At 49.6% G+C, this 10,798-nt stretch overlaps 1 protein-coding gene across 1 annotated transcript in view; it reads left to right on the forward strand.

The window, feature by feature from the left end:
- The first annotated feature begins 920 nt into the window (after positions 1 to 920).
- PRPF19 (pre-mRNA processing factor 19) overlaps positions 921 to 10,798 on the forward strand; it is a 13,074-nt gene continuing 3,196 nt past the window's right edge. Inside the window, exons 1-14 of the mRNA XM_008048067.2 lie at positions 921 to 1,133; positions 1,303 to 1,379; positions 1,945 to 2,086; positions 2,169 to 2,242; positions 2,354 to 2,416; positions 3,229 to 3,270; positions 3,392 to 3,466; positions 3,808 to 3,883; positions 4,032 to 4,141; positions 5,623 to 5,778; positions 6,003 to 6,072; positions 6,308 to 6,393; positions 6,689 to 6,859; positions 6,997 to 7,102. Of these exons, the coding sequence (XP_008046258.1) occupies positions 962 to 1,133; positions 1,303 to 1,379; positions 1,945 to 2,086; positions 2,169 to 2,242; positions 2,354 to 2,416; positions 3,229 to 3,270; positions 3,392 to 3,466; positions 3,808 to 3,883; positions 4,032 to 4,141; positions 5,623 to 5,778; positions 6,003 to 6,072; positions 6,308 to 6,393; positions 6,689 to 6,859; positions 6,997 to 7,102 (1,420 nt within the window). The 5' untranslated portion in view covers positions 921 to 961. The remainder of the gene's footprint in view (positions 1,134 to 1,302; positions 1,380 to 1,944; positions 2,087 to 2,168; positions 2,243 to 2,353; positions 2,417 to 3,228; positions 3,271 to 3,391; positions 3,467 to 3,807; positions 3,884 to 4,031; positions 4,142 to 5,622; positions 5,779 to 6,002; positions 6,073 to 6,307; positions 6,394 to 6,688; positions 6,860 to 6,996; positions 7,103 to 10,798) is intronic.

The raw sequence follows: 10,798 nt of genomic DNA on the forward strand, positions 1-10,798 counted from the left end.
GGCAGGGTTGGGGAGTTCAGCTCTAACCCCCTCAGTGTCTGGGGAAGGAAGAGGACTGAAGGTCAGATTAATCACAAGGATCACTATTCCTTTATTAGCAGTGTCTTCAAAGAGCTTCTATGTAGTGGAACACATGGAGATGCTGTGCCTGGAGGGTGGCGTTCCCAGGACGGGCATGGCAGCTCCTCTCCCCTTCCTCCACACCTCACCCCATGAGTCTTCATCTATATCTTTGTAATACCCTTTGTAGTAAATAGGTAAATGTCGGTTGCTATGAGTTCTGTGAACCATGCAAACAAATTACTGGGACCCGAAGAAGGGGTCATGGGAACGTCGATTTATAGCCAGTTGGTCAGAAGCACAGATAAAAACAACCTGGGGCTTGCAGTTGGCGTCGGAAGTGGAGGGCGGTCTTGTGGGACTCCTCAGCCTGTGGATCTGATGCTGTCTCCAGGTAGCAGTGTCAGTGCTGACCGGGAGGACTCCCAGCTGGCGTCCACTGCTGAAGGACTACTGCCTTGGTGTGTGGGGAAAACCCCCACATAGCTGAGGTCACAGGAGTATTTGGTGTTGTGAGACTGTGGGAGAAACTGAGCTTGTTTTTCTTATGGTCTCATACTCTACACTTTCTTTGTTAATCTGCCTAGGGCTCTGGATTGAGACAGATGGCAGGGGTTGGAGTGGCTTCATGTGTGAAAGTTTCCATGCCGTGGAATAGAAGGGGTGTGCAGCTATCTTTGCTCAAAGATGAGACAGGCAGGGATTCTTGACTGTTCTCTAGGTGGTGGCCACATAGTAGTTGGTGATTATTTGTTGACTGCCTAACTGTCAGGAGACTAATACAGAAGCTAGTTACTTAGCTGGAGCATGTTCTGGCCAGATGTCGAGCTTCCTCTTGGGGGGAGTGTGAGAATGCCTGGTGAGGACCTAGGGGTCCAGGATTCCCTTTCACTGTGAGCTCATGGCTTGCTTTTTCTCTGCAGTCTCCAACGAAGTGCCAGAGCACCCATGCGTGTCCCCTGTCTCTAATCATGTCTATGAGCGGCGGCTTATTGAGAAGTACATTGCGGAGAATGGCACAGACCCCATCAACAACCAGCCTCTCTCTGAGGAGCAGCTCATTGATATCAAAGGTGCTGCGGGCCACCTTTGTCTGGGGCCAGCTCAGCTCAGAGTCTGAGAGACGGGAGGTGGTGCAGTGCTCAGAGGAGGAGCTGGTGTCTGTCAGTGGCTCAGGGAAAAGAGGTGGGGTAGGGAGAAGCCCTGGACCCTGGCCCCTCATACTTGCTTCCCTCTTGGCAGTGGCTCACCCCATCCGGCCCAAGCCGCCCTCAGCCACCAGCATCCCGGCCATTCTGAAAGCCCTGCAGGATGAGTGGGTGAGTTCCCAGAGGATCTTGGTTCCCCACTTGAGGAGAATATGTCCCGGGACCAGGACTTGAGGATGGGGAGGCTGGAGCATTATTTAGAAGATAAACTTTGTGCATCAAGGATTTGTTTTATTCGTCAGTGTATCCTCAGCACTGAGTGCAGCACTTGGCACATAGTAGGTGGTCTAGAAATAGGAATGAGCGAATGACTGCATCTCCAGGAACTGCCTGGCATGGTACCTGACCCAATGAGGGCGATCAATAAATAGCAGCGATTGTTATTTCCCTGTCGAGAGGTGCCAGCGTGCCATCGTGACTGGTAAATCAGAGAAGGCGGGAATGGGAAGGAGCCGGCTCTCCCCTGCTCGTGGGCCAGTGCTCAGTGTGGGGGCGTGAGGGGGCTCAGCAGTGTCTGCCAGCACATTCAGGGCCTCTCAGTTGGTATTGGGTCCACTGATACTGATACTGATACTGGTCTAGCTGTGGGACAGGAGGCGGCATCCTCTCCCTGAGGGCTGGCTCTGCTGGGTGCGTCCTGCTCCCTCACCACTTGACAGTGATCTCCCCCACCCAGGACGCGGTCATGCTGCACAGCTTTACTCTGCGCCAGCAGCTGCAGACAACCCGCCAGGAGCTGTCACACGCCCTGTACCAGCACGATGCCGCCTGCCGTGTCATAGCCCGTCTCACCAAGGAAGTCACTGCTGCCCGAGAAGGTGCCCTTCTCCCCCGCCACCCCCCACTCTGGGCTGATCCTGCTTTGTGATATCCTGTTTCTAACATTGTTTTTTCCCTTAGCTCTGGCTACCTTGAAACCGCAGGCTGGTCTCATCGTGCCCCAGGCTGTGCCAAGCTCACAACCAAGTATCATGGTGAGTGTTGCCCCCCCCCCCACAGCCCAGGTGTGTAGCGGCCCACAGAGTGCTCCTAACTCAGGTGTCTATGGCACTGTGCACCTTTCACACTCAGCTTTCTTCTCCCAGGGTGCAGGTGAGCCAATGGATCTGGGCGAGCTGGTGGGAATGACCCCCGAGATCATACAGAAGGTAAGTCCTGCTCTCCTGGTGGGCCTCACTTTTTGCCACCTCCTGGACTCCAGTTGGCTCCCCAATTCATGTGTTTGGGAGTGAAGGCGAGTGGTATAGAGCATGGACTCTGGGACTGGCTTGCCTGGTTTGTATTTTGATGCCACCACTGCGGAGCTTTGTGACCTTGGCTTTCCTAGCCAACTCTTCCGTGTCTCATTTCCCATGTTTCTAGACTGAGAACATAACAGTGCCTACTTTATAGGCTTGTTGTGGGAATTTAGAAGATTTAATGACTGATAAGTGCAACTTGTAGCTCTTTTTGGATTCTTCACAGATGCGAGACTACTTTGTTATATGTTTTCATGTTCTTTTTTTTTCCTAGAAGAGAGCCAGGACAGGAAGTATCTTTATTTTACAGATAAAGACACATCTCATTAGAGGCAGAAGGGGCTCCTGATTCCGAGTCCAGTACTTTCTTGTGCACACAGAAGCCTCATTTGTGGGGCTTGATAGTGTCTTTCTAAGTAGTTCAGATTGTCAAGCTGCACCTCAGCTCTTGTCTTAGTAGCATAGAACTGTGGGGGCTCAACAGACCTGGTTCATATCCTTGCTCTGCCATTTATCACCTCTGTGACCTCCCTTCTCTGAGACTCAGTGCCTCACCTGTAAAAAAAGGTCATCCACACCCACCTGGTACATTGGGGTGTAAGTAGAAAGAGATCAGATGATTGCCTTTAGCAGACATTGGCAGGTAAGCTCTCGACTTAGGAGAGTACAGATGTGACCAGCGTCTAGGTGCTTTTGTCTCAACTGAGCCTGTTCTTCCCCAGCTTCAAGACAAGGCTACTGTGCTAACCACGGAGCGTAAGAAGGTGAGTCCTCTTCTGGAACCAGGAGGGAGCGCTAGATTGATGGGAGGCAGTTTACCCCTTGGGAGGCGTGTGGCTGAATCTTGCCTTCAATGCTGCTTTTGGGGGGCTTTTCATTTTTCAGAGAGGGAAGACTGTGCCTGAGGAGCTGGTGAAGCCAGAAGAGCTCAGCAAATACCGGCAGGTGGCCTCCCACGTGGTGAGTGACTGGCCCCCACCGCCTTGGAGGCCAGCCTCTTGTACTGTGCTAGGGTGGGCCAGGCCGGCTTGGAGAGCAGTGAGGGGAAGGTTGCCAGGTTCTCTGGCCAGGCTTCTTGCCTGGCTGCTGAGTTGTCGGGGCCCGCCTTCCTGCCCAGTTCTGGGTTTCCCAGTCCCACAGTGAGGGAGTTACCGCATCAGGCAGAAAGCCAAGCAGAATGGATAAGGAATAGAAGTGACACTGTTTCCCTGACAGAAGGGGTGGCAGTGAGGGAGGCATGTGGCTTTGTGGCCTGCTATGATTTGGCTGTGATAGCGCTTGCTGTGGCTCTCTCTGCCAAGGGACTGCACAGCGCCAGCATTCCCGGGATTCTGGCCCTGGACCTCTGCCCCGCTGATACCAACAAGATCCTCACTGGTGAGTGTCTGGACCAGCCCAGCAGGCTGAGGCGGGAGGGGCGCAGGGGTGGGTGCCTGCTGCTTGTCCTCTTTGTGAGCCTGGGGACAAAAGTGCCTTCTTGAGCAGAAGGGCCTGGGGAGGCCGATTCATTTTTGGTATCATTCAGGTGGGGCAGATAAGAATGTTGTCGTCTTTGACAAGAGCTCTGAGCAAATCCTGGCCACCCTCAAAGGCCATACCAAGAAGGTCACCAGTGTGGTATTTCACCCTTCCCAGGTAAGGGCTTCTTCTAGCCCCGTCGGCCCCTTTTCCTGAACCCTGTTTGAGTTGGTCAGCCCCCACTCTATCCTGTGTCCTTGGTGAAGTGGGGCTGAGAGGGAGTTCTGACCCCAAGAGTAGGCATTTAGAGGGGCCACAGTTTGGAGTCGTGGGAGTTGCCCTTCAGTCTATGTAGGACCTTCTAATGCAGTGGTTGTCAGACCAGGGGAGAAGGGAAGCGTGTAGTTTGACAACGCATATTAGTTGAAATGTTTTATATTAGGGGAAGAAAAGAAGCCTTATGATGTTCATAATATAAACTGCAGAGAACAAAGCTCAACACAATCTTGACTCACAGATATATCTGCTTTCCCAGATAGAAAGAGGGGTAAAAACTTGATGTTGAGCCAGGCTTGATGGCTCACGCTTGTAATCTCAGCATTTTGGGAGGTAGAGGTAAGAGGATTGCCTGAGCTCAGGGGTTCGAGACCAGCCTGGGCAACTTGACGAGACCTCGTCTCTACAATAAATCAAAAAAACTAGCCGGGTGTGGTGGCACATGCCTGTAGTTCCAGCTACTTGGAAGGTTGAAATGGAAGGATCGCCTGAGCCCGGCAGGTTGAGGCTGGGGTGGCTGTGAGTGTGCCACTGCACTCCAGCCTAGACAACAGAGTGAGACTCCAACTCAAAAATAAAAACAAAACAAAACAAAAAATCGATGTTGACTGTTGAAAGCTGTGTGGGATAAAAATTGATAGAGAACCTCTGTTTTTGAAGGTAAAGGTAGCTTGTGAGATTAGTGCTTTGAGAGATTTGAGCCTTAAGCCCAGGACAGTCTGGGTTGGGGACTGCCCGACAGCGACTGGCTCTATGCGTCCCTTGGGCCTTGGGTAGTGAGGAATAGAAGAATAGTGTGTGAATTTCCCATGAAACTACATTTACTTGAGTTGAAAGCACTTTTTCTTGCTTACGTGGTATAAGTGGCTATGTTTTGTGAAATTGCGTTGACAAAAGATGGTCATTTTTAACCTTATGACTTTTAGTGTCCTAACTGACCAGAGTCATTGGTTAGTGCTACTATATAAGTTCTCTCCCTACCCCAGGTCTCCTGGAAAATTAATTTCCCTGGGAATCCATAATTATGGGCACACTAAAATACAACCTCAGCCCATTTCAAAATTTTTAATTAAATAAAATACAAAAATCAGTTTCTTGTTTGTACTAGCTGCATTTCTCCTTTCGTGCTCTCTGTTGCAGTTACCCTTTTCACCACCAGATGGCGAGGCCTCCACAAGGCCTGATGCTGTTGGCATTGCCATTTTAATAGTGTTTACTGTTGACATCCTAGGCGTCTCTGGATGGATGGGTGCTTCCAGGGAGGGCAGGGCTGAAAGGAGAAGCAGTTGTTGGTAGCTGTGGCCATTCCCAGTCCCCTTTGTAAGATCGTTGGGGTCTGTCTTCTCTGGCTCTAATATTTTGCCTTTTTGCTTTTCTTTTAGGACCTGGTGTTTTCTGCCTCCCCAGATGCCACTATCAGGATTTGGTCAGTCCCGAACGCCTCCTGTGTTCAGGTTGTTCGGGCCCATGAGAGCGCTGTGACAGGCCTCAGCCTCCATGCCACTGGTGACTATCTCCTGAGCTCCTCCGATGACCAGGTGCGGACCCAGCCAGGACTCTTAGAGGTTGCTGGTTGCCATTCTGGGAGGAGGGGCCATCTGACTAACCCCAGTGGCTCCCAGATCCTTGGAGGAGAAGGTTTTTTTCTGCTGGGAGCACTGGCTTTGCAAGGGTTGCTGAACCCAGAGTCTGCTTTTCTGAAGGGCCACCAGAACCTGAGGACCCACTTGCTCATTGGCCCCATTTGTCTTCTTTTTTTCAGTACTGGGCTTTCTCTGACATCCAGACAGGGCGTGTACTCACCAAAGTGACAGATGAGACCTCGGGCTGCTGTAAGTTGCCTCACAGGTTCTGGGCTCTTTTGTGAGCTGTGTTTCATTTATTTGTGTGTTTCGTTTAGTTACTTGCTCATTTGCTGCTTCTAAAGATGCACTGAGTGCCCACACCCCCCTGGTGCCAGGCTGTGTGCTGGGCACATGAGGCCCGTGAGGAGCAAGGAGCCTTGTTCTCGCTGCTCCTTTTGTTTGCCCAATGGTTCTGACCACAGATCCTCTCCCTTCTCTATAGCTCTCACCTGTGCACAGTTCCATCCTGATGGACTCATCTTCGGAACAGGAACCATGGACTCTCAGATCAAGATTTGGGACTTGAAGGTAGGACACAGTAGACCCCCATCTGAGGCCCAGGGCCAGAAGGCTGAGATGGTGTGGTGCTGACTAGGTGCTTATGGCACCTGACCCTGGTGGTGTCCCAAGGGAGGAGAGGCATTGACTCTGCACATGTGATGTGATGGGTGTGGTTGGGGGAGCCCTGGGCCCAGCTGCCCACCCTTGCCAATCATGCTGGCTGTCTTTCCTGGCAGGGCCTCTCAGGGAGGAGTTTGCTGAGCCTCGTTTTCTTCCTTATGATCAGTTGGTGACTTATTTTACTACCCACCCCCAACTGTAGGAGCGCACTAATGTGGCCAATTTCCCTGGCCACTCAGGCCCCATCACCAGTATCGCTTTCTCTGAGAACGGCTACTACCTGGCCACAGCAGCTGACGACTCCTCTGTCAAGCTCTGGGATCTGCGCAAGCTTAAAAACTTTAAGACGTTGCAGCTGGATAACAACTTTGAGGTGTGTCCTCTTCCTCCCCAGCTCTCGGTTGCTTCTCTTCTTTTGATTATGTACTGAACTGATCTGAGCTGCTCTGTTTGTCCCCAGCTGCCCCGCAATTCCTTTTCCCCTGTTTAACCTTCTTCTGGGTCTGGCAGGTGAAGTCACTGATCTTCGACCAGAGTGGCACCTACTTGGCCCTTGGAGGCACGGATGTCCAGATCTACATCTGCAAGCAGTGGACGGAGATTCTCCACTTCACAGGTAGAGGTTGGCCCTGAGCTGAGGTCTGTGGGTGCCCGGCCCAGAAGGAAGCCCCACTGGGTTAGGAGTCTCTTGGGTTTGCGTGGATTTGCCTGGGTGGCTCTCAAGCCCACCTGAGGCAGTAGGGCATGTGGCTAGGGAAGCAGACCAGGGTCAGGCTGCATGACGGTAAGTGCTGGCACCAGCCCTGCCACTTCTGTGCATGTGGGTGAGTTACTGGAGAGGGGAATCTCTCCACCCTCTGAAGGTTTGATTATCGAGTCTATGAAATGAACTAGCAATAGATAGATAAACAGGGAAAAGCCATTTTAGTTACGTCCATATGCATGGGGTGCCACAAAGTATGAGCCTTGAAAAAGAGTCAGTTGATGGAGCTCCTGTGGTCATGTGTCACTTATCAGCAAGGATGTGTTCTGAGAAATGCATCGCTAGGTGATTTCATCGTGTGTAAACATCCTCGTGTTCCTACTCAAACCTAGGTGGTCTAGCCTACTACACACCTAGGCTATGGTACAGCCTCTTGCTACTGGGCTACAAACCTGTATGGCATATTACTATTCTGAATATAATCGTAACACATTGGTAGGAATTTGTGTGTCTAAACATACTTAAACATAGAAAAGGTAAAAAGTGAAAATAAGATATAAAAGATAAAAAATGGTCCACCTGTACAGGACGCATGAATGGGACTTGCAGGTGAGCGAGTGAGTGAGTGCTGAGTGAATGTGAAGGCCTAGGATGTTACTGTACACTGCTGTAGCTTTTATAAACACTGTCCACTTAGGCTACATAAATTGATAAACAAAGTTTTCTTCAATAGTAAAATAACCTTAGCTTACTGTGACATTTTTACTTCATAAACTTAAAAATTTTTAAAAGACTTTTTTTTTTTTTTTTTTTTTGAGTTGGAGTCTCACTCTGTTGCCCAGACTGGAGTGCAGTGGCCATTCCTGGCCACTGCAGCCTCGACCTGCTGGGCTCCAGCCATCCTTCTGCCTCAGCCTTCCGAGTAGCCGGAATTACAGGCGTGCACTACCACACCCAGCTAATTTTTTGATTTATTGTAGAGATGAGGTCTTGCTGCCCAGGCGGGTCTCGAACCCACAGGCTCAGCCTCCCAAAGGCGCGGGATTACAGGCTGAGCCACCGAACCCGGCTTAAAAGACTTTTTGACTCTTGTAATAATATTTGGCTTAAAACACAATTAAATAGCTGTACAAAAATACTGACTTTCGGGTTTTTTTGTTTGTTTTTTCTTTTTAAACTTTTATGTTAAAATCTACGACGAGCATACACATTCGCTTAGGCCTGTACAGGGTTGGAATCATCAGTATCACTGTCTTCTACCTCCATATCTTGTCCCACTGGAAGATCTTCAAGGTTAATAACATGCATAGAGCTGTCATCTATGGTAACAGTGCCGTCTGGTATACCTCCTGAAGGACCTTCCTGGTGCTGCTACAGTGAACACAGAATGATAAGAAACTGAGACTGCCTTATTGCTGACGTGGAGAAAGTTTTAGTGGTCTGGATAGGTGATAAACCAGCCATAGCATTCTGTTAAGCCAAAACCTAATCCAGAGCAAGTCCCTCACTCTCTTCAATTCTGTAAAGGCTGAGAGGTGAGGAAGCCACAGAAGAAAAGTTGGGAGCCAGCTGAAGTTGGTTCATGAGGTTTAAGAAAGACGCTCTTTCCATAACATAAGTGTGCAAGGTGAAGTGGCAAGTGCTGAGAGAAGCTGCAGCGAGTTATCCAGAAGATCTAGCTGAGGTCATTGATGAAGGTGGCTACACTAAATAGTAGATTTTCATTGTAGATAAAGCAGCCTTCTTCCGGAAGTACATGCTATCTAGGACTTTCCTAGCTAGAGAAAAGTCAGTACCTGGCTTCAAAGCTTTAAGGGACAAACTGACTGTCTTCTTAGGGGCTAATGCAGCTGGTGACTTTGAGTTGGAGCCAGTGCTTATTGACTGCTCCAAAAATCCTTAAGAGTGATACTAAATTGACTCCGCCTGTGCTCTCTATAGATCACTGTTCATGGACAGTGCACCTAGCCACCCAAGAGCTGTGATGGAGGTGTCTCATGCCTGCAAACAATCTTTACCCTATGAGTCACGGAGTAGTTTCTACTTTCAGGTCTTACTACTTAAGAAATACATTTTGTAGCCTGTAATCCCGCGCCTTGGGAGGCTGAGGTGAGTGGATTGCCTGAGCCCGCGGGTTCAAGACCCGCCTGGGCAACTTGGCGAGACCTCATCTCTACAATAAATCAAAAATCAGCTGGTCATGGTAGCATGTGCCTGTGATTCCGGCTACTCAGAAGGCTAAGGCAGAAGGATCACTGGAGCCCAGCAGGTCGAGGCTGCGGTGGCCGGGAGCAGCCACTGCACTCCAGTCTGGGCGACAGAGTGAGACTCCAACTCAAAAAAAAAAAAAAAAAATACATTTTGTAAAGCTGTAGCTGCCACCAGGTAGTGATTTCTCTGATGGATTTGGGTTAAGTAAACTGAAAACCTGGAAAGGATTCATCACTCTAAATGCCATTAAGAACATCATTTGTGGGCTGGGCGTGGTGACTCAAGCCTGTAATCTCAGTATTTTGGGAGACCAAGGCGAGAGCATTGCCTGAGCTCATGTGTTCAAGACCAGCCTGGCAACTTGGTGAGACCTTGTCTCTACAATAAATAAAAAAATTAGCCAGGCATGGTGCACATGTGTAGTTTTAGCTACTTGGAAGGCTGAGGCAGAAGGATCGCCTGAGACTAGCAGGTCGAGGTTGCAGTGCCTGTGAGCTGTTGCACTCCAGCATGGGTGACAGAGTGAGACTCTGACTCCAAAAGAAAAAAGCATCATTCATGATTCATGGGAGGAGGACAAATTGTCAACACTAAGAGGAGTTTGGAAAAAGTTGATTCCAACCCTCACAGATGACTTTGAGGGGATCCAAGACTTCAGTGGAGAAAGTCACCGCAGATGTGGTAGAAATAACAAGAGAACTAGAATTGGAAGTGGAGCCAGAAGATGGGACTGAATTGCTGTCATCTCATAATCAAACTTTAGCAGATGAGGAGTTGCTTCTTATGGATGAGCAAACAGTGGTTTCTTGAGATGGAAACTTCTCCTGGTAAAGATGCTGTAAGCATTGTTGACATGACAAAGGATTTAGAATATTACGTAACCTTAGTTGATAAAACAACAGTGGAGTCTGAGAGGATTGATTCCAGTTTGGAAAGTTCTGTGGATAGGCTGGGCTCGGTGGCTCAGCCTGTAATCCCAGCACTTTGGGAAGCTGAGGCTAGTGGATTGCCTGAGCCCGTGGTTTGAGACCCACCTGGGCAACTTGGCAAGACCTCGTCTCTACAGTAAATTAAAACTTAGCCGGGCGTGGTAGTGTGCATCTGTAATTTTGGGTACTTGGAAGGCTGAGGTAGAAGGATCACCGGAACCCAGCAGGTAGAGGCTGCGGTGTCCCTGCACTCCAGTCGGCGACAGAGTGAGACTCCAACTCAAAAAAAAAAAAAAAAAGTTCTATTGATAAAATGCTATTAAACAGCATCTATCACAGATAAATCTTTTGTGAAAGGAAGAGTTCATCAATATGGCAGCCTTCATTGTTGTCTTATTTTAAGAAGTTGCCACCCGGGCTCGGTGGCTCAGCCTGTAATCCTGCGCCTTTGGGAGGCTGAGGTGAGTGG

The sequence above is a fragment of the Carlito syrichta genome, unplaced genomic scaffold (assembly GCF_000164805.1).
Source record: "Carlito syrichta isolate Samal-C Ts95f unplaced genomic scaffold, Tarsius_syrichta-2.0.1 Scaffold120490, whole genome shotgun sequence".
NCBI lineage: Eukaryota > Metazoa > Chordata > Mammalia > Primates > Tarsiidae > Carlito > Carlito syrichta.